Source organism: Acinonyx jubatus, chromosome E1, assembly GCF_027475565.1.
Source record: "Acinonyx jubatus isolate Ajub_Pintada_27869175 chromosome E1, VMU_Ajub_asm_v1.0, whole genome shotgun sequence".
NCBI classification, from domain to species: domain Eukaryota; kingdom Metazoa; phylum Chordata; class Mammalia; order Carnivora; family Felidae; genus Acinonyx; species Acinonyx jubatus.
In genome coordinates, this window is record NC_069397.1 from 7207054 (window position 1) to 7230124 (window position 23071).

Here is a 23071-nt window from a genome sequence, read left to right on the forward strand (position 1 = left end):
AGTAGAAAACTGAAAGTATTTAGACCAGTGAGGTTTTCCTTTTTTGCTGGTCCAAATGTCGGCACGTGGAAGGCGAGACGCGGGCGGAGGCCAGAACACTCTCTTTAACATTCACTGGGGGGAAAAAAATACAGAAACAAATATTTTCAGCACAAATATTAAACTGCCTTTTCCCTACCGAGTGGTAAAAAAATATATTATATTTTGATATTTTTCTTTTTCTTTTTAAATTATACTGTTATCCATCCCAGCCGAAGTCCTGGCCGGTCATCTGGTAGAACTTCAAGTTGAAGGGCCGGTAGAACTCGCGCAGCAGACGCACCACCTCGCGGTCGATCTCCGGGTGGGTCCTGCCCTTGGTCTTGCCCAGGCAGTGGGGCTTGCTGCTGCCCTCGGCCTTCTTGAGGCAGGGGAAGCCCTTGGTCTTGTTGAAGTAGAAGTGCTTGTCGGTGATGATCCTCTTGAGGCCCAGGAAGTCCTGCACGCGGCCCAGCTCGCCGGCCGGGTCGCTGATGAGCCGCTCCCCGCTCACGAAGAGCATCTGGCCGATGGGAAAGTGGCGCAGCCAGTGCTCCAGGTGCTTGGCGTAGATGCCGATCTGGATGGCGCTCCACGACGTGTCGATGAGGCCCGTCGTGCGGTTCTTGAACGTCAGGCTCTCGAAGGTGGGGATGTCGGGCCGCTTGGACAGCGTCTGCGTGTAGTCCGAGATGGCCCGGGTCACCGGGTCGCGCACCACCACGATGAGCTTGGTGTCCTTGGACATGGCCGAGATGCGCGCGGGCGCCTCGCGGGTCACGAAGTAGCTGGGCGTCTTCTCCATGGTGATCTGCCCGTCCAGGGTCCTCGGCATCAGGTCCCTGGGGAAAGCAAAAGGTCACGTGAGAGCCTAAAAAAGGAGCGACCTCCCCAGCTGTACAGAGAGAGCGCATTCCGAGGAGGGACGCGTCCTGTAGACTCGGGAGCCAGGGTGCCGGAGCTCAGGGCTGACTCTCCCACTTCCTAGATGGAGAGGTTGATCGAATACTGTGCCTCGAGGGAAACAACAACATTATGGATCTCATACAGCGTTAGTGATACTTAAGGGAGTTAATATATCTCAATACCTTAGAAAAGTGGCACAGAATAAGAGCTATGCAATTTAGTATTATTATTAAAAAAAGTTAACGTTTATTTATTTTTGAGAGAGAGATTGAGAGGGAGAGAGAGGGAGCATGAGCAGGGGAGGGGCGGAGAGAGAGAGAGGGAGGCACAGAGTCCAAAGCAGGCTCCAGGCTCTGAGCTGTCAGCACAGAGCCCGACTTGGGGCTTGAACTCAGAACTGGGAGATCATGACCTGTGCCAAAGTCAGACGCTTGACGGATTGAGCCACCTAGATGTCCCTTATTATTATTATTATCATTATTATTATTATTATTATTATTATCAGCCCACAATGCTGTAAGAAAATAACCCTGATCAAATTCTTCAGGCAAATTAGACATAATAAACACATGACTACTATGAGATGGTATTAAAATACCCTGAACACTTTCTGTAGTTTTCTTATAAACAAAGCAATTAGATTTAACCTAATGCCCCTGCATAGTACACAGCATACTTCCCTTTAGACTTTCTGAATGTTCCTGTAACAGACAAGACTTATTAAACTTAATCTAATAATTTGAAAAGGTGTCACTCCAACAGTCTACATCCATTGGCTCGATTATGGCATTATTATCATGTTATATTTTCACGACAACAAAGTGAATTCTGGCTCTCTGTTCAGAACATTCTTGATTCTTGTCTGCTCACTTTTCCTGATGAACGTTAGCATCACTTGGCCACGCTGAAAGAAAAATATGCCACTGGAGTCTTGATGGAGCAGACATTGCTATCCAGTTCAAGCACGTGGTCTTACCAGGAACTGATGGGTTTCAGGACCAGTCAAAAAGTGTGAGTAGGAGAGGGGCACCTGGTGGCTCAGTCGATTAAGCATCCTACTGTTGACTGCAACTCAAGTCATGGTGTCACAGGTTGTGGGATCGAGCCCCAGGCCGAGCTGACAGTGCAGAGCCTGCTTGGGATTCTCTCTCTCTCTCTCTCTCTCTCTCTCTCTCCCCCTCTCTCTGCACCTCCCCCACTCATTCTTTCTCTCTCTATCTCAAAATAAATAAATAAACAGGGGCGCCTGGGTGGCTCAGTCAGTTACGTGTCTGACTTCAGCTCAGGTCATGATCTCACAGTTCATGAGTTTGAGCCCTGTGTTGGGCTCTGTGCTGACAGCTCGGAGCCTGGAACCTACTTCGGATTCTGTGTCTCCCTCTCTCTCTCTCTCTGCCCCTCCCCTCCTTGCTCTCTGTCTCTCGAAAATAAATGTTAAAAAAATTAAAAATAAACAAATAAACATGTTTTTAAAGTGTGAGGAGAGTTAACCTATTTATTCTTCCATTTTAAACGTACTACTTACCATTAAACCCTCCATCTGATATAAAAGCACGGTCTCCCTAATTACAAGTTTTGTAAGAAATAGCTATTGCACAAATCATTACTAGAACAAATGTATTTTGGAGATTTATTTCAATGACTAAATTTGTTCTTTGATCCGTCATAAGAAGAATCGAACTTCTATATGTTCTTACACTGGATTCACTTTTATTCCTGGAACACAGACCGTTTCTGATCTATTTTTCTTTTAATATAGACCTGGATTTGGCTCATCGTTATTTTCTTTTGGATTTTCATTCATATTCATTATGAGCTGTTCCGGTCATTTTTCTCTTGATCAATAGCTTAATCAATGTTAGAATATGAAATATTACACAAATGAGTTGAGCGATGTTTTGTACTTTTCCATATCCTAGAGAAGTTTAAGTAGAAAATAATTTTCTGTTCTTTAAATTTGGGGGGCATTACCTACAAAGCCATCTAATACTGGTTCTTGTGGGAGGCAGGATAGGAAAGAAACTAGAATTTTCTTTTTTTTTTTTTAACGTTTATTTATTTTTGAGACACAGAGAGAGAGAGCATGAACAGGGGAGGGTCAGAGAAAGAGGGAGACACAGAATCTGAAACAGGCTCCAGGCTCTGAGCTGTCAGCACAGAGCCCGACGCGGGGCTCGAACCCACAGACTGCGAGATCATGACCTGAGCCGAAGTCGGACACTTACCGACTGAGCCACCCAGGCGCCCCAGAAACTAGAATTTTCAAAAACCTTTTCAGTTTTACTTACTTATTTTTTTGTAAATACTCTGTCTTGTGTCAATTTTGGCAATTAAGATGTTTCTAAGTCACCCAGCCTTACATCCCAGTCTTGACCGTAATTTTACAGTCTCCCGTAATTTCATGTTTTCTGCCTTTCTTTCTGCTTTCTAGATTCGTTTATCTTTTTAAATTCATTTATTTGCATTTTAGCTTTTTTAATGCTCCCTTTTGTCTTTTTCTTTTTCTGCTCTGTTGTTCTTCAAATTCATTTCGCAGGATGCTTCATTTATTTTCAATCTCTCTTCTCCAGTAATAAAATCATTTTGAGACCATTATTTCCCCTTGATGTAGAAATTTGGTCAAGTTTCACGTTTTCACACACTGTTGTCATTTTCATAAATATGTTGTGTTTTATACTTTTTATTTCCTTTTTAATCCAGGTATTATCTGCGATTGCTTTTTACTTTTATTTCTAAAGGTGGGTTTACTGTATTTTCCCCTTAATTTGGTTATGCGTTTCTAGTTTGCCTCTGGAGTAAAATAATGCTAATGTTGTATTAAGAAAAATTTCAAACACACCCCGAAGTAGAGAGAAAGGTAATGCAAATCTCACGTACCTTACATCCAACGTCAAAAAAAAAAACCCAAAAAACTAGTGGCTAATTTCACGTCATTCATAACACCCTCCATTTCTACTCCCTCCCTCCACAAATGAATTACCTGAAAGTCTGTCTCAGATGTCGTATCAACTGGTTCATAAACATTCTGGTTCCCCAACAGCTGTTGGCAAGGATGTGGAGAAAGGGGGATCCTCACACACTATTGGTGGGCACGCAAACTGGTGTAGCCACTTTGGAAAACAATAGGGAGGCTCCTCAAAAAACAGAGCTACCCATGACCCAGCAATTGCACTACTAGGTATTTATCCAAAGAACAGAAGAATACTAATTCAAAGGGATACATGCACCCCAATGTTTATAGCAACATTACCTACAATAGGCAAACTATGGAAACAGCCCAAGTGTCCATCGATGGACGAATGGATAAAGAAGATGTGGTATATATACAACAGAATATTACTCAGCCATCAAAAAAGAATAAAATCTTGCCATTTGCAATGACATGGATGGAGCTGGAGAGTATTACGCTAAGTGAAATAAGCCAGTCAGAGAAAGACAAATACCATATGATTTCACTCATATGTGGAATTTAAGAACTAAAACAAATGAGAAAAAAAGGAAAAAAAAAAGAGAGAGAGAGAGAGAAGCAAACCAAGAAACAGACTCTTCTTAACTGTGGAAAACAAATTGATGGTAATGAGAGGGGGGATGGGTAAAATGGGCGATGAGGATTAAGGAGGGCACTTACGATGAGCACCCAGTGATGTATGGAATTCCTGAATCGCTATATTGTACACCTGAAACTAGCATTATCACACTGTATGTTAACTAACTGGAGTTTACATGAAAACTTAAAAAAAAACAACAATTCTGCTTCCTAGTGGCAGATTCCTGAATATTTGTGGCAATACGCCACCGACGTTGGGTTAGTTTAGTAATGCTGGGTATTCTCAGATTCTTGCGGTCTTGGCTACTTCAGTCAGGTTATCTTCACTTTCTTCCTTGGAGAAAGACTTGATAAGTAGATATCTGATTTCTGTTGCTTTTTGTTGTTTTAAGAAATCTGCAATTCTTTCTGCAAAAGAACCTTTCACGTTACCCATCCTCTCCCACTCCTTAAATACGCCTTCCGGTCAGGATTAAGATTCAGCAAAGACCAGAGTTCAGTGTTGCCATGAGGAAGACACAGATTGCGGTCACTGCCTTATGCAGCACTGGTGTCTCCGTGTGACCTCCATTCACGGACTTGTCACGGTGACGCTCCCCACAGAGATCTGACAAACTGGCTAGACCAATCCCCTTTGGAAGCTTAGGTTACGCTTTTCCAAGATGAGCCAGGAGATCCATCCAGATACTGTTGGCATAAATCAGTGAAGGAAATTTGATCACCTGTGTGAAAAGGTCTGGGGTAGCAAAAGCAAACGTTCAATGTCAGTGACGTGATAAGAAAAAGGATTGGCTGATGAAAAAAAAAAGTACACATTCTTGCCTCCTTTCCTATGATCTCGGACTTTCAAACTACTCTACCTCCTTTTTTGGCCAGTAAAATAGAGAAAACAGAGTTCGCTCAGAAGCTACTGGTTGGTGATCTCAATCCGCCCCCCCTCCTGTCTCTGGAGAACACACAGATTCCCCAGCAGCCTTTCAGCAGAGATTATGGCTACAGATTGTGCTGCACCAGAGGAAACCCGGCTAACGTCCCTGAAAAAAGAAATCATATTTCAAATGATCTCAACAGAGAAGGGGAAAGAGCTATCCAAGATAGGCGTTTAAAAGAGGAAACAGCTCAAATGGGATTTCAGAAGAAAAACACATTCGTTACTGTCATCCACAGGATGAAGAAACGGACTGGTTTTAACAGGGCGGGTGGGGATGGGGAGTCCGAGTTAACTGGAAGCTGCCTGCAGGCTACTTTCTTCAGAAACCAAGTAATCATCGTCTACGCAGATCCTTAACCAAGCTGACGCTGTAAAAGGACTCGCGACAGGATTCGCTGAAGAGGAATCTCCTTTTTAATTTCTTTATTCCTTTCCACACTGCAAGTTGAATTGTCACGTTCAAACTCGAGCTCATCTATCACAGGAAAGGAAATGCATGTGTAATTTGGAATATCTTATTTCAAACTGTTGAGGACAACCTGCAAACCAACCTTCCTTATTGAGTGAGGCATAGATTGGGACCCTACGCCGTGCCAGGACTTGGGCCCCGAATGGGCAGGGAGAAAGCCATCCCAGTATCATGAAAGTTTTGAAGAAACACCAGACAGGCTAAAGGAGAAGAAAGGTGTGTGCAGTAAGACGCGTGAAGTTTCCCTAAAAACAGAACGAGTTGGGGTGGGGAGTGAGGAATTCAATTGGTAGATAGGAGGGGTACGTCCTACGAGGCCTCAATTCCCAGCTATGTACCTTATCCCAACTTCACCTCTCAACAGTGACACAGATTTAGAGACAGTGGTAGCAGGTATGGAGATAGGGAAATGGGTAAAACCAGAATTTTGAGGGGCGCCTGGGTGGCTCAGTCCGTTGAGGTCACAATCTCACAGCTTGTGGGTTCAACCCCGCGTCGGGCTCTGTGCCGACAGCTCAGAGCCTGGAGCCTGCTTCCGATTCTGTGTCTCCCTCTCTCTCGCTGCCTCCCCCTCCCTGCTCATGCTCTGTCTCTCCCGGTCTCAAATAAAAAACATTCAAAAAATTTTTTAGAATTCTGAGGAAACATTAGATAAGCTTGTTCCCCCCCTACCCTGAGGAAGCCAAGGGTAAGAGGTTATCTCACAAGCAAATGAAGGATTATTACAAAGTGGATGGCACCAACAGGGACACAGCAGGAATCACAGCGGCCAAAAAGCGAAAGCAACCAAGTGACCATCGGCGGATGAATGGATACACAAAACAGGCTCCATACGCACAATGGAATATGCTTCAGCCTTAAAAAGCAAGGGGAGTCTGACATGTGCTCCAACAAAGGACGAACCTTGACGACATTATGGTCTGAAAAATAAGCCAGTCACAGAAGGACTGTGACTCTATGTATGTGAGGTCTCTAGAGCCATCACGTTCATAGGAACAGAAAATCGAATGGTTGTTCCCACGGGCTGTGGGGGCGGAGGGGAGAGCTGTTTAACCACACACAGTTTTAATTCTGTGAGATGGAAAGGGTTTTGGGAAGTGATTGCTCCACGATGTAAATGCACTCAACACTACCGAACTGGTCACTTAAGAGCCGTTAAGATGGCAAATACTACGTTCTGTCGATTGTATCATGTTGTCATTCATTAAAGAAAAAAACACAAAGCACCAAGAAGACAAGGGCTCCAATTGCATCCACAGAATTTAATCAGACAGAAGAGCCTTTCTGGTTTTGCAGATCATGAAGCATTCAGCACAAGGTACTGAGAGAGGCTGTGGTTTTCGCTCTCCTCTTGCTAGACCAAAGGGGAATATAAGAATTTATGTCGTATCTGGAGCTGTCTGGTTAAGAAATGAGGTTTTTGGCCTGCTTCTTGCCCACTGCTGGCTGGGTGACTGTGAGTGAGTCATTCAACCTCTCTAATCTCCGCTTACTCACCTCACCCGAAAAAATCAAGCCAAAGGGCTCAGAAATCTGGACCATAAGCAGTATTGACACGACCATTATAGCAAGGGACATACCAATAATTGTTCTCAAGAAGGGGATGCCTGGTGTTTAGAATTTCCAGCTTCCAGGAAAACCCCATCCAGTCCAGATCACAAGGGTCCAGAGAAGATCAGAGACCCTCTGACATGTTCCCGGGACATCTGCACACCTGTCCACTAGAGGCCCTGTATGTATGATGTTCAGACAAGGACAGTGCCTGGTTTGAAAGCTACAGCCTGGCAAAGCCAAGTTATTTGGAAGGACTGGCCTGTTCCGGTGGAAGAGAGGTGAGCTCAGTTTTTCAACTCCTTCCCATGCCATGTGGCACACCTGTCCCCAGAAGGAAACTGTTTGGGAACACTTCCATGTGCCTCGGGATGTTGTGCTACCCAGATGCCCTAAGATTTCACTTTAGATCTGATCAGTCTCACTGGGATCAATCTCTATGGGCCTCCAGTTATATTTGAGCAGTTTTCCAGACGTCTGTGGTACAGGAAATGGCCAAGTAGGAACCATAATACACCTGCTAAATAGTCTGTTCTTTTTTACCTAAGCCCTAAGTCAACTGAGTACTTTGTGAGAGGAGTACTCAGGTGACCCAGAAGACTTTTCCTTCTGCCACACTGCTGAACAAACAGATCTGCCTCCATGTCCAGTGACAGTCCCAGAGACAAGGCCACCCGCCACTCTAGTGCTGTGTGCACCACCATCACCTGGCACGGTCAAGGGCACCACCAAGAGGTAGCCCTTGATGGCACTCAACAACACATATTCATCGCGCGTGTAATACATTCAAGAAAGTATAAAAGAGAACCGACCTCATCATGTGCTTCACCCTTTGTATTCATTTGGGTCATTTCCTCTGAATTCACACTGACCTCATATTGCCTTCCTGCTGGAACTGCTGCTGGCCCTCTCCAGAGGCACTTCTTCCTTAAAAAATTACCCTCCCTCATTGTATTTTTAGTTTGGTTAACCAGTTATTCACATGGAAAAATAAATCTTGGTCTCTCCCCACAGAGAGAAGTCAACTCCAGATGGCTGGTACACATAAACACGAATGTGTAAGGAAACCTAGGAGAGCATCTTAATGATTGAGGGGGGCAAGTATTTCTGAAGTGTCTTAAAAGAATAACCACAAAGAATGATGAACTGGACTATATTAAAAACAGGAACTCCTGTTCATCAAACGGTTCCATTAAGAGAGTAAGGAGACAGGTGTTAAAAGAAGGTATTTAAAATACATTTACCTGACAAAAGATTCATATCCGTAATACATGAAGAGTTCCTACACATCAACGAGTTAAAAAAAAACTAGACATCATAAAAGAAAAATGGGCAAATGTCTTGAACAGGCACTGCATACAAAAATTAAAGTACCCAAATCGTCAATAAACATATGAAAAGGTACTGCACTTCATTAGTTATCAAGGAAATGCATATTAAAACACAGTAACGGGGCGCCTGGGTGGCGCAGTCGGTTGAGTGTCCGACTTCAGCCAGGTCACAATCTCGCGGTCCGTGAGTTCGAGCCCCGCGTCAGGCTCTGGGCTGATGGCTCGGAGCCTGGAGCCTGTTTCCGATTCTGTGTCTCCCTCTTTCTCTGCCCCTCCCCTGTTCATGCTCTGTCTCTCTCTGTCCCGAAAATAAATAAAAAACGTTGAAAAAAAAATTAAAAAAAAAATAAAACACAGTAACACACACCCAACGTGGATGGCTAGAATAAAAACCACAGAGAATTCCAAATATGGGCAAAGATGTGCAACAACTGGCTCCCTGTTGGTTTGAGTATAAACTGGCATAAAGACTTTAGAAAACTATTTGGAACTATTCACCAAAGCAGAACATATGCATACCCTATGGCCCAGCAATTGTACTCCCAGGACCATATGCATAGAATACCCTATGTATGCATAGGTGGCTGGGTGGCTCAGTCGGTTGAGTGTCCGACTTCGGCTCAGGTCATGATCTCACAGTTCGTGAGTTCAAGCCCCGCATTGGGTTCTGTGCTGACAGGTCAGAGCCCAGAGCCTGCCTCAGATTCTGTGCCTCCCTCTCTCTCTGCCCCTCCCCTACTCATGCTCATTCTCTCTCTCTCTCAAAGGTGAATAAACATTTAAAAAAATTAGAAATCATACATATGTTCATCAAAAGACATGATCATGAACATTCACAGTTAATCACAAGAGCCCCAAAGACAGGCTCCCCAAATAGCCATCAAAAATAGAAGCATATATATGTATATATGTATGAATACATATATGTAAATTCATGTATGCATATGCATATACATGTGTGTATACATATATGTGTGTGTGTGTGTCGTTTTTGATGATGTAATTGTAAATGAATCCCCAAAACACAATGTTATTAACAAACACAAGCCAGACACAAAATTGTCTATACTGAATGATTTCTCTTCTAAAAAGTTCAAAAACAGGCAAAATCCATGTACAGTGTTAGATGTCAGGACAGTGGATGCCCTTGGGGGAGTGAGAGACTGGAACGGGGCACAAGGTGCCTCTGGAGAGATGGAAGTAACCCCCCCTCCATAATGCAGGATTTGTGTCCTTTTCTGGATTCGGTTACATTGCAGTAAAACGTTTCCAACACTTATAAAAAAATAAATGGACCAATTCTCCCTAATTCTCCAAGAAAAACATGCCATTCAAAACAGTGCATTTGCTAAACCAACCACATCTCCAACTGGTGGAAATTCAGATCATAAAGGAAAAGGAGCTCAGCTCCCATACACGGGAAATCAGTGGTCCTCTCAATGACCTCTCCCCCCACCCTTGCCCAGATCAGTGATCAGAACAGGAGCCACCTAACCTCTGTCCCATACCTGGGCCACTGATTCTCATGGCTCTGTAAGCACAGCAGTGTTCACAGCATCAGGCATCACAGCGGATTTGTCTCTAGAGCGTCAACAGGGGTACAGAGATGATAAAGAATGCATTATGTTTGCAAAAACAGTTTAGCAATTGCTTTAAGCTTTACCCGGATCCAGGAGCGATAAGACAGCATCGTGCTCCCCAGTTTTTCTGACGAGCAGGCTGAGATTCAGAGAGCCTAAGTGGCAGACACAAGTTCCCATAGGCAGTACAGAAGGTGACGGATGGGTGCCCCAATGCCTAGTGCAAGCTCATGTCCACTGCATCGGATAAGAGGAAGTCAGCAGACAGAAGGAACGGGATGAGAATACACTGAAGATGGCTTGGATGGGCAAATCTGACAGGTGGAGAACGTGGGATCGTGAGACACCTGCCCAGAGAGTATCTGTGAAGACCCTGGGAGCCCCAAACTCTGAACTGAATGCAGATGAAGAAATGTGTCTGCACGCTGGGATGGATGAAGAAACAAAGTAGGTGGTTAGTTGGGGTAGGAGGCTCTGCTAACATGAGCTAAAGACCTGGACTGCGGGGGGGTGGGGGGGGTTGGGGAGGAGGCTTATGCGGGAAAGGAAGAGGTCTTTTGATGAGGCTGAAAAGCTGAATTAAGATGGGAACAAAGCAGTTTTCAAAGAAGATCCCAAAGGGCTTACACATGGAAAATGCCAGGAAATTTACTGAAACAAATCAACACCCCCCCCCCGCCAAAAAAAGTTATTTTGAAGAAAGAAGTGGGCTCCCTTTTCCCCAAAAAAGGAAAAGAATGTTTTTCTTTCAGTAGAGTTGAGGCTAATTTTTAAAGGTTAGGATTTCTGCCTAAGAATTCTAATGAGGACAAAGCATTATTGATTTTACAATAAAATATGGCCCGGATGGATCACCTACCTCCACGAGGACAACATAGTTTAATAGGAAACTCAAAACTGGGACTAGGAAAGCGAATCCACCTTGATTTTGCTGTTCCTAAAATGTGCGACCTTGAGCGAATCACATCAGTTCTCTGGGCCTCGACATCAAAACAACAGGTCACTGCTAGACCGGCTAGGAGACGAAGATTCACAGATAGGGCTTTGTGAAAAATAACAGACACAGGGCAGCCAAAAATTCAAAAGGAGGTATCTGAAGACAGAAGCCAATGAACACTTACTAAGCATTTACCGTAGGCAGACCCCGATCTGACGTGTATTTCTCGCATCTCCCGACAGCAGCGAAGAGCTAGAATTGTTGATATCATTTCCCAGTTGGAGATCGGTTCAGAGAGGGAATGGGACTTGTCCAAAGACACACGGTGATGAGTGAAAAGAGACAGAACATGAAAATCTTTGAACCTCCCCAGGCATGCCAGCAGCCTTAGCAGGACTCTTACGGTTGCCGTAACTGGCCACCTTCGATATTCTGTCAAAACGTATCAGCATGCCTGACGTTTCTTCCCTACTCATCACACCGCGAAAATGTTTCTGCTTGGAATCTTGCAAACAGGCAGGAAGAGCTAGAACGTGGTTTCCAAAGGCTTTCTTCCTAAAGGAAAGTCCCTGAGCTGTAACACACAGGTGATTTACCTTGAGGAGTCAATAAATCTGGCCCTGGCGCTCACGCTCACCACGCATTTTCTTACTCTGTACAACCGGTGTGTCTGCTTTTGGAAGCCTCTGGCAGCAGAAAATTCTAGGAAACACATGCTCTTTGCATGGCCTTGGCGTGAAGGTGGTTCCCAGGGGTCCCCGATGCCGTGAGCCTGGAGCAGGAAAGCTCCCAGCGCTGTCAGCCCGCCATCCCTCGGGCCAAGGTCCCAACACATCAGTATTTCTTTTCCTGCTGCTGTGATGTCGGACCCCCCTCCAAACGTGACTTGTAAGGCTGGAAATAAAACTCCCTTTAGCTGTTGTTTGAGTTGGCTTCTGTGGGAGAGGAAGACTTATGTTTTTGAATCGGCTCCCACACTGACCGAATCAAGATATGGGATTCTTTTTTTTTTTTTTTTAATGTTTGTTTATTTTTGGGGAGAGACAGACCATGAGCAGGGGAGGGGGAGAGAGTGAGAGAGAGAGAGAGAGAGAGAGACAGAATCTGAAAGCAGGATGCAGGCTCTGAGCTGTCAGCACAGAGCCCGACGCGGGGCTCGAACTCACGGACCGCGAGATCATGACCTGAGCCGAAGTCGGACGCTCAACCGACTGAGCCACCCCAGGCGGCCCTAGACGTGCGATTCTAGTAACCAAACTGTGGTCGAGGTACGTCAACATCAATGCTAAAAACCTGGCATACTTCCTAGGGCCACTGATAGCAGATTCCTTCTAAAACTGTGAACGACCAAGTAAAAAAAGAGAAAGGGTTCTTCACTCTCCCCAGGCTTGATGACAAAGGGAGAAAGCTCATTTAAAAGAACCGACTGGGGCACCTGCGTGAGTCAGTCCGGTTGTGCATCCGACTTCGGCTCAGGTCGTGATCTCACAGCTCATGAGTTCGAGCCCCGAGTCGGGCTCTGTGCCGACAGCTCGGAGCCTGGAACCTGCTTCTGATTCGGTCTCTCTCTCTCCCTCTCTCTGCCCCTCCCCCACTCATGCTCTGTCTCTCTCTCCTTCAAAAATAAATAAACAGAAAAAAAAAACAAACAAAAAAAAACGACCAAACAGGGGCACCTGGGTGGCTCAGTGAGTTTGACACAGGTCAAGACCTCATGGTTTGTGAGTTCAAGCCCCACACCAGGTTCTGTGCTGTCAGCAGGGAGCCTGCTTGGGATCCTCTGTCCTCTCTCTCTGCCCCTGACCCACTCATGCTTGCTCTCTCTCTCTCTAAAAAAAAAAAAAAAAAAAATTAAAAAAACAAAAACCAAGCAAACAAAATACACGTTATGTTCCTTGGCACTCCAGGGGAAGAGAGAAAATTCAATGCTTCTTGGTTGATAATTGGGGCGGGGCAGGGGGGAGGGCTTCATGAAATGGCAGAAAATACATCTGTATCCAGGTCAGAGAGGAGGATAATCCTGAAAGGGAAGGAGCCGGAGTCATCCTAGATCATAAATTCAAGCACTAATCCTTTATGTCTGTGTAGGACCATGGGTTTCCCAAGCAATGACACAAATTATCTTATTCATCGACTCTTAGGAAATGCAGAAATAGACCAGTTTTTTTACAAGGCTCGTTGCCTCAACCCCCTGATTTTCTCCTTCCAAGTTTACTTCACTGGGGAATTTAGGCATTTGTAAGACTTAAAATATCATTTTTAACTCTGTATCCATGGGTCCCCAATTCTGTTCTTAAAAGGCGTCTGGCTCTTGGGAACTGACACACTTGTCCCAATGTTGTATGAAGATATCGAAGAATATCCAGGGTCACCTGCGGGGCTCAGTCCATTGAGCATCCAACTTTGGCTCAGGTCACGATCTCACGGTTCCTGGGTCATCAGGCTCTGAGAGCCTCACATCAGGTTCTGTGCTGACAGCTCGGGGCCTGGAGCCCGCTTTGTATTCTGTGTCTCCCTCTCTCTCTCCCCTTCCTCTGCTCGTGCTCTGTCTCCGTCTCTCTCAAAAATAAACATAAAATGAAATAAAATAAAATCAGAGTAGAAATAAGTCTTAAAGAATGATTCTACATTTAGTTACAATAAAGGACTATAAATAGCAAAGGTAAAGTATAATTAAATTAGTGAGTATCTCAAGGTTGTTATTTATAGACCCTTAGAAGTATGTGTGTGTGTGTGTGTGTGTGTGTGTGTGAGAGAGAGAGAGAGAGAGAGAGAGAGAGAAAGAGGTTGGAAGAGAAGGAGACTGCTTATAGGGAGACGAAGAGATGGAGAAAGTGAGAACAAAGAAGTCAAGAATGTTCTAGAAAAGGCTAGTGCTGAGTATTAGAATAGGAAGGATCTCAGAACTCCCGCTGATCCAGCCCCATCATTTCAGGCGCAGAAAGGTCTGAGAAGTCAGCTGAAGGGAGACAAAGCTTAGCTTAGACTCTGGTCCACTGAGCCCCTCCCTCTCTTTCTGTAATAGGACATTCTTCTCTAATCCTAGAAATACCCTACGCACAGGGCTCAACCACCTTTACGTTTCAAGTCCCTGGAAGATAAAATCCCCCCCGTAGAGGGAAAATTCCCTTATAGTGCTTCTGAGGCAGAAAGTGACATTGAACGTGAGCCCTGATTACAAGAATTGGTTTTTCTTGGTCCTATCTGGTAGTTTACCCGGCGTTAGGAGATCAACAATCTAGAAGGGGAGTATGGGGTTGCTAACTGAAGTGGGGGCCGAGGGTGGGCACGTCTCCCGGCTCTGTGGCGGCTGCCCCCACAAAGCCCCATCAAGGTTGTCTTGGCCTTGACAAGAGTTTTATAAATGATCCGTTTGAGAGCTGTGCTATCAGCTGTGTGCTACTGTGGACAGCTGCTTCGATGCAGAGCTCTCTCATAGCCTGGAATTATCAGCTCTTTGCATATGTGCTGCTGGAGATAAGGAAAGAAACGTGTTTTCCTTGCCTGGAAATGGACAATCTAAGGACAGTGGGAAAGGTAAGAGAGAGGTGCGGAGGGCAGGATGCAGAGAAACCAGAAGGAAGGTCCATTGTTACATTTGTGCAATGTTTGCTTCTTTCCGTTGCTTTATTTTTTCCCTTCTGTTTGTTACAATCCGGACACAGAGTAGGTGCTAAGTCAATGTGTCTCTCTTCAATTTTTTTTTTTAAAGTTTATTTATTTCAGGGACAGAGCACAAGCAGGGGAGGGGCAGGGAGAGCCAGACAGAGAATCCGAAGCAGGCTGCAGGCTCCGAGCTGTCAGCACAGAGCCCGACGTGGGGCTCGAACTCACGAACCGCAAGATCATGACCTGAGCCAAAGTTGGACACTTAACCGACTGAGCCACCCAGGCGCCTCTCAATGTGTCTTTTAAGTTTCCAACAGGAAAAGCGACGCTGCGGTTTTGCAGGATCTGGGGGATTAGGACTGCCTGGAGGTTCTTACTAAAATTGTCAGCAGGTGACCCCCACCACCAGCTTTTGGTTTTGAACAGTAGAAAACGATACACAGTCTGTCCCACGCACAGAATGTCACCCGTATGCTATAAAGAAAACCTCCAAAGTCATGACATCATCGTGAAACGAAGCACGCAGACAAAATAAACTTCGGGAAAGCCATCAACGAGTGTCTATTAGACACGGTCGGTCGATGTGGCTGTCCCACACGCCATTCTGAAGGGGAAAGCCATCATCGCTCCTCCAGGGACCCCGGGGAACGGCATCAGCCGTGCCCTTCGACAAGAAACAGCCCTGCTCAGAGCCCTCCCCTCGCCCCAAATTCAGAAAGTCCTCGCTGCACACATACACATTTATTAGCCTATCGACACAACCTATTACCATAGACATCCACTCTCACGACTAACGCTGCTCAGGTCCCAGAAGAAGCTTCCACAAGTCTCCCCCTGTGGCTTCAAAGCAAACGGCTGAATGCCGACAACTGACACGGGTCTGGGCTTCTGCTGACGCGGACACGAAAGTGGACACAGATCTGGTTCTGGGAAGGTCTGAGGGAGGGAAGCAGTTTGCGGCAAGAAGAGACAAGTTGCTTATCAAATAGTGCTGATCAGAGAGCACGCAGTACCTACTGGGTACGAAAGTAGCAGTTGCACCAGCTCGGCTAGTGATGCTGAGGGTTCATCTCCTGGCTTCACCTCTTCTTCCAATTCACGGCCCCAGAGGTGCTCACAGGCCAGCCCTGTGCTCACAACAGGTGCACTGGGAGGTGGAGGGACGTTCCGCCTCACAAAGCGAATGGTGCTACTCAAAACCTCGTGAATACGTAGGGTCCAGGGGAAACAGGCAAAGCAGGACACGGAAGTCTTTGCCTGGGCAGCCCGGTGGATGCTGAAAGCCAGGCTTTGGAATGGTTCTAATTTTATGAAAATGTTTCATAATGTGCAATCCCCATTTTTAAAAATGAGGCGTTAAGGAAGACGTTTGTTGGGATGAGCACTGGGTGTTACGCATAGGGGATGAACCAATGGATTCTAACTCCTGAAATCATTATTGCACTGTAAGGTAACTAACTTGGCTGTAAATTAAAAACAAAACATCAGGGCGCCTGGGTGGCTCAGTCGGTTAAGCGTCTGACTCCTGGTTTCGGCTCAGGTTGTGATCTCAGGGCTTCATGAGTTCAAGTCCCACGTCAGGCTCTGTGCTGACAGCACGGGACCTGCTTGGGATTCCCTCTCTGCCCCTCCTCCGCTCATGCTGTCTCTCTCAAAAATAAATAAGTTTTTTTAATTAAAAAAGGAACTTCAGGATTTTTTTCTTTCAACTTTTGATATGTACTCATTATAACCGGTATTTTACCTTTGGATTTTGATAGCTAACTTAGAATACTCTAGAAGAAAAGTCACTTATGAAAACTAAGGAAAATCATTTTAATTTTTACATCAACTCTAATTTACGGTTTCAATCAAAAGATGTCCAAATGTGTACATTTGCTCTTTCAAAATCTCTCAAAGGGTTGCCAAACTATGGCCCACTGGTCAAATTCGGCTGTTTTTATGGTAAAGTCTTATGGAAACACAGCCATGACCATTTTGCATATGACAGCAGAGCTGGGAGCAGTTGTGACAGAGCCCATATGCCCATCAAGTCTAAAATCCTATCTTAGGGGCACCTGGTTGGCTCAGTTGGTTAAGCGACTGACTTCGGCTCAGGTCATGATCTCTCGGTTTGTGAGTTCGAGCCCCACGTTGGGCTCTGCGCTGACAGCTCAGAGCCTGGAGCCTGCTTTGGACTCTGTCTCTCTCTCTCTCTCTCTCAGCCCCTCCCCTGCTCACACTCTGCCTCTGTCTCTCCAAAATAAATAAATTTAAAACATTTAAAATAAAATACTATCTGGGCCCTTTCAAAAACACACGTTTGCCAATCCCTGCTTTGGATAGTTTTTGTCAATAGGACAAACTTAGTAACAGAATTAGCATCTGCCTGAAATTAAGCATAAAAAACGGAAGATACTGCCGAAGTATAGACGAGCTCATGATTTGTGTGTGTCCTAATTTTACGACTCGTCTAAGCTTTGCTGACCCATCAACAGAATACCCAGTTGAGCAACAGAATGACATCTAGCTATCTCTGGCATTTGACCAATACTTTCAGACATGTAAAAAACAAAAAACAAAAAACAATAGATTTCAACATACTTTTCTGTTCCGTTGTTAGGAAGGAATATCCCTAAATAGAGGAGAAGAGAATATATGTCATTTAACAGTTTATTAGCTTGATTTAGGACTTTTTAACCATTCAGACCAATGGGATATGGGACCTCCACTTGCGTTTGTGTTCAGGGACCGGACAGCGTGGATGTCGGGGCTGAGGGAAGTCACGGGGCTTAGAAATGTCATCCTAAAAAAGAAGCAGGCACACAAAGGAAGCTCTGGTTCCAATCAAGCCCGAGGGCCCTCAGGAGCTGGACTTTCCAAATGAGAGATGTCACAGACATGCTCTCACAATATCTGAGTGATTGCACAGGGGAAGAAAAAGTCACAGGATCTAGGGTGAGACCATCCAGAAATCACCTGCATTCCAAATGTACGTTGTTTTAACATTTTTAAGTTTTATTCATTTATTTTGAGAGAGCGAGCGAGCGAGCACAAGCAGGGGAGGGGCAGGGAGAGAGGGAGAGAGAGAGAATCCCAAGCAGGTCCCCCTGCTGTCAACACAGAGCCTGATGCGGGGCTTGAACTCACGAACTGAGCCAAAACCAAGACTCAGGTGCTTCAGCGACTGAGCCACCGAGGCGCCCCTACTCTGAAATCTTTCCTAATTAGAATAGCAGGTCAATAGTGGAAAAGGGAGAACAATACAATAGTAACTATTGAAGTCTGAAGTTTAACAAATAAGAAACAAAGACAACGGAAGGGCTACGTTGTCCTTTGTCTCCAGAACATTGGCAGACCAGACTTATAGATTTTTAATAATTATCGTGATTTCCACCTACTAATATTCCAAGGAATGTTCTACAGAGTTCTGGGGCCAAAACACCTTTCCATGAGTGAGTGATAGGACTCTTTCATGGAATTTTGGAATACGTGGAGGGTTTTGTTTTCTTTGGTCTCTTACACCAGACAAATGCCAGTAAAGAGAAGGAGATCTTCCGGCTTCCGACCAACAGAACTGTGACAGACCTTAGGGCATAGAATTCTGGCAACAGTGAGAGAAATCTGGAACCCCTATTTATAGACAGACCCTTGGGAAGGGGGCCACAGGGAAACACCGGGCTGGGGTGGGAAGGATCACAACAGGCAGGAGGTTGGAGGAAGGATGCTTTACGTTTAAAGCCATGAGTATATTTTTAATATAAAAAATGAAATAAAAGTTGCACATGTCAAAAAGCTACACCATAGAAATAGGAGAAAAATCAGAGAAGCATACGATCCTAAAAAGGAGAAGTACCCACCACCCATCACTCAGATGCAGCATTTTAAAATATATCCGTCTAGGCTATGCATTTCTTCATAACTGATTTGCAAAATGAAATCATTTTGTGCATATGCCATTCTACACGGCTTTTTAAAAGCACTAGGGATAAACAGAAAACATCACTCCTGGTATGAACTACGCATCAACTTCATTTTAAATGACTGTGCAGTATCCCATTGTACGAATCGCCATAAAGTGTTTGCTGGATCCCTTATCGTTGGGCACTTAGGTTGTTTCCATAGGTAAAGATTCTAATGTTTCATTATTTTCTTGACCTAGAAAGGAAAGCATGTGTATTTTGTTTGTTATTTATTTTTATTTCTTTTTTTGAGAGAGCGAGCGAGTGTGCGAGCAAGGGAGAGGGGCAGAAAGAGAGAGAGAGAGAGTCTCAAATAGACTCCACACTCAGCTTGGAGCCCCGGAGCCCGATGTAGGGCTCCATACTACGACCCTGGGATCATGACCTGAGTGAAAGTCAAGAGTTGGACACTCAACCGACTGAGCCACCCAAGTGCCCAAGGTAGGTTATGTTTTGAAAGTTTTTAAATCGTGTTGCAAACTTGTCTTCTATGAAGATATTTACACTTTGTCCTTGAATTTTAATGTATTTTTTGAATATCTTATTTCTACTTCAGTAGATTAAGGTACATGTTTTTCATGGCCTAATTAATACTATGCATTTTGGTATTGCACAATTACTGCTGATAAACATAGGAAAATGATGTTTCAATATTTTAATACTTACATTTTAAACTAGTGAGCATTTTCCCAGATGTTTATTAGTTATATGATTTTTTAAGACATTTCCTGGTTATGTATTTCTTTTGCTGGGATGCTTTCTTCCTTAGATTTTAAGCATTTCCCTTATGTTGACAATACTTATACATTTTTATGTATGTGTTTATATACACTTACATGTTTTTGTATATATGTAGCAAATGTTCTGATTTGTCATTTTTAATCTCTTTGTTTATGGTATTTACAATTTTTTAGTATTTATTTATTTAATTTGAGGGGGGAGGGGCACAGAGAGAGAGAGAGAGAGAGAGAGAGAGAGAGAGAATCCCAAGCAGGCTCCTTGCCATCAGCACACAGCCTGTCAACCAGGAGGAGATCATGACTTGAGCCAAAATCAAGAGTCGGTGCTTAACCCACTGAGCCACCCAGGTGCCCTGGTATTTACAGAAATTTTTAATTTTTTTAAATGTTTATTTATTTTTAAGACAGAGAGAACAGAGCAGGAGCAGGGGAGGGACAGAGAGGGAGGGAGACACAGAATCTGAAGCAGGCTCCAGGCTCTGAGCTGTCAGCACAGAGCCCGACGCGGGGCTCGAACCCATCAACTGTGAGATCATGACTGGAGTCGAAGCTGGACCCTTAACCGAGTGAGCCACCCAGGCGCCCTGGTATTTACAGAAATTTTTAATTTTTTTAAATGTTTATTTATTTTTAAGACAGAGAGAACAGAGCAGGAGCAGGGGAGGGACAGAGAGAGAGGGAGACACAGAATCCGAAGCAGGCTCCAGGCTCTGAGCTGTCAGCACAGAGCCCGACGCGGGGCTCAAACCCACAAACTGTGAGATCATGACCTGAGTCGAAGTTGGACGCTTAACCAACTGAGCCACCCAGGAGCCCTGGTATTTACAAAAACTTTTAAACATCTTTACATCTTCCAGGTCTTTTCTTTATGACCCTTGTTTTTATTTTATGATGTTTTCTACGTAGGGTTGTGCTGCTGCTAACATGAAATAGACATTCACCTCTGATTTTAATTTTACTCTGAAATTCATTTTCAGTGTCTGCTGAGATTGAATTCTAATTTTTTTTAAATGACAGATAACTGACTTTTCATCCAGGACTGACACTCCATATTTGAAATCCCATGTCACTGTCATGTGCGTTAAGTTCTGCTATTCTATGTTTATGTTGGCACTAGGAGGACACTTTTAAAATTATTATAACTTCAGGATATGTCTTAAATCTAAAATGACATGGCTTCTGCCTTCTATTCTTGAAAATGTTTTCTTTTTATTTTATGTATTAAATGGGTTTTCTTCCAAAAGAAAGAATTATAAAATATGTGCATCAACTCCTCTTCCCCTCTTCACTTCCACTGGCACCAACAACACCATTACATGCACAGACTAGTTTAGGAAGAAACGACAGCTCACTGTATCGAATCCGTCAATCTACAAAGATGAGATGGCTTTCATTCATACAGATTTTCTTTTACGTTCCTAATAAAACTTTTCTTTTATTTCGTATTTAAATGAACACACGGCAAAACTGGCTTTTTTTGGGAGCACGGTTCTATGAAATTCGATAGGTATCTAGATTTGTGTGACCACGACCTCAAGTCAGCGTATAAAACACATCTATCACTCTGATGTTGTGCTCTCGCTTGGTAGTCTTACCCTCTCCTTCATCCCTAGCAAATGTTGATCTGCTTTCCATCAGTGTAATTTTGACTTTCTGAGAATCATCAGATAAATGGAAATTTTTGTCATATAACCTTTTGAGCCTGGCTTCTTTCAGTCAGCATAGTGCCTCTGAGATCCATTCAAGCGGCTGCATGCATCAAGAGCTTGTTCTTTTTCAATGTTGAGTGGTATTCCACTGTATGGACATACCACAGCTTTTTTCTTATTCATTCACATGTTGAGGACAGTCGCGTCGGGTCCCGTTTTCAGCCATCATGAATAGAACTGCTATAAACCATCTGGTGTAGGTTTGTGTGAACTGATTTTTTTTCTCTCTCAGATAACTAGCAAGTTGTCTGGTTTCCAGGTCGTTCAATAAGTTATATATTTAACTTCCCAAGAAACTGCCAAATTATTATTTTTTATTTTATAGAGAGAGAGAGAAAGAGAGAGTGTGGGCAACAGAGAGAGAGAGAGAGAGAGAGAGAGAGAGAGAGAGAATCCTAAGCAGGCTACATGCTTAGTGCAGAACCCGATGTGGGGCTTTGATCCCACAGCCCTGGGATCATGACCTGAGCCAGAATCAGGAGTCAGCCGCTCAACCTACTGAGCCACCCATGCGCCCTGCCAAATTATTTGAAAGAGTAGCAATACTATTCACATTTCCAAAGCAATGTATGAGAATTCCAATTGTTTCAGCCCTTGTCAACACTTGATACTCTGTGAAGGTTGTGTTTTGTTTTTGTTTTGTGTCTTTGGGGTGTGTGTGTGTGTGTGTGTGTGTGTGTGTGTGTTTGGTCTTTCTAACAGTTATGCAGTGGTATCTCATCGTGGTTTTCATTTACATTTTCCTAACGGCTAATGAGACTGAACATCTTTTCATTTGCTCAACTGCCTCTTTGGGGAAATGTCTGTTGAAGTTTTTGGCCCATTTTTTAAATTGGGTTGTTTATTTATGTTTTTTTACTTCTGAGTTTTGAAAGTTCTTTATATATTCTTTTAAAAAAATTTTAAGCTGTACATTTATTTATTTTTTAAGTAAACTCTACTGGCAAGTTGGGGCTCCAACTCAGGACCCCAAGATCAAGGACCACATGCTCTGCAGACTGTGCTGGCCAGGCGCCCTGTAAAATTCTTTATAAATTCTACCTAGACGTCCTTGTTTAGATACGGGATTCTGAAATGTTTTCCCAGTCTGTGGTTGGTCTTCTCATTTTTTTTTCATAACTGCTTGAGTATTTTGTGATGATTAAATTTTGAACTTTTTTTTTTCCGTTCTTTTTTATTTTGGGGGAGAACACTTAAATGCTACTCCCTTAGCAAATTTCAATTATGCAACTGTGTTCCCAACTATAGTCACCATGTTTTATGTTAGATCCTCAGGGTTTACTCATCTTGTAAATGAGAGTTTGTGCCCTTTTACCAGCCTGTCCCTACCTCCCCAACATCGAGCCTTCAGTAACCACGTTTCTTTTTGTTTTAAATCTGATTTTAACGGTCTATTTATTTTTGAGAGAGAGGGAGAGACAGAGTATGAGAGGAGAAGGGGAAGACAGAGAGGGAGACACAGAATCTGAAGCAGGTTCCAGGCTCTGAGCTGTCAGCACAGAGCCCGGCGTGGGACTCAAACTCATGAAGTGCAAGGTCATGACCTGAGCCAAAGTTGGACACTTAACCAACTGAGCCACCCAGGCACCCCTGGTAACCACTTTTGTGTTCTCTGTTTCACTTTGACTTTTCTTTTTAGGTCCTCATAAAAGTGATACTACATAGTACCTGTCTTTCTTTTAGCAGTGTCTTTGGCTGAGCAAAAGTTTTAATACTGATGAAGTTCAATTTATCCATTTACTTCCTGGATTATGCTTTTGGTGCCATGTTTAGGAACTCTTTGGTCACAAGTCCCTGAAGTT

At 44.0% G+C, this 23071-nt stretch overlaps 1 protein-coding gene across 1 annotated transcript in view; it reads right to left on the reverse strand.

Annotated features, from left to right (window-relative positions):
• Positions 1–210: 210 nt before the first annotated feature.
• The window catches only part of HS3ST3A1 (heparan sulfate-glucosamine 3-sulfotransferase 3A1), a 99268-nt gene continuing 76407 nt past the window's right edge, over positions 211–23071 (reverse strand). Inside the window, exon 2 of the mRNA XM_027047817.2 lies at positions 211–860. Coding sequence (XP_026903618.1) covers positions 239–860 — 622 coding nt within the window. The 3' untranslated portion in view covers positions 211–238. The remainder of the gene's footprint in view (positions 861–23071) is intronic.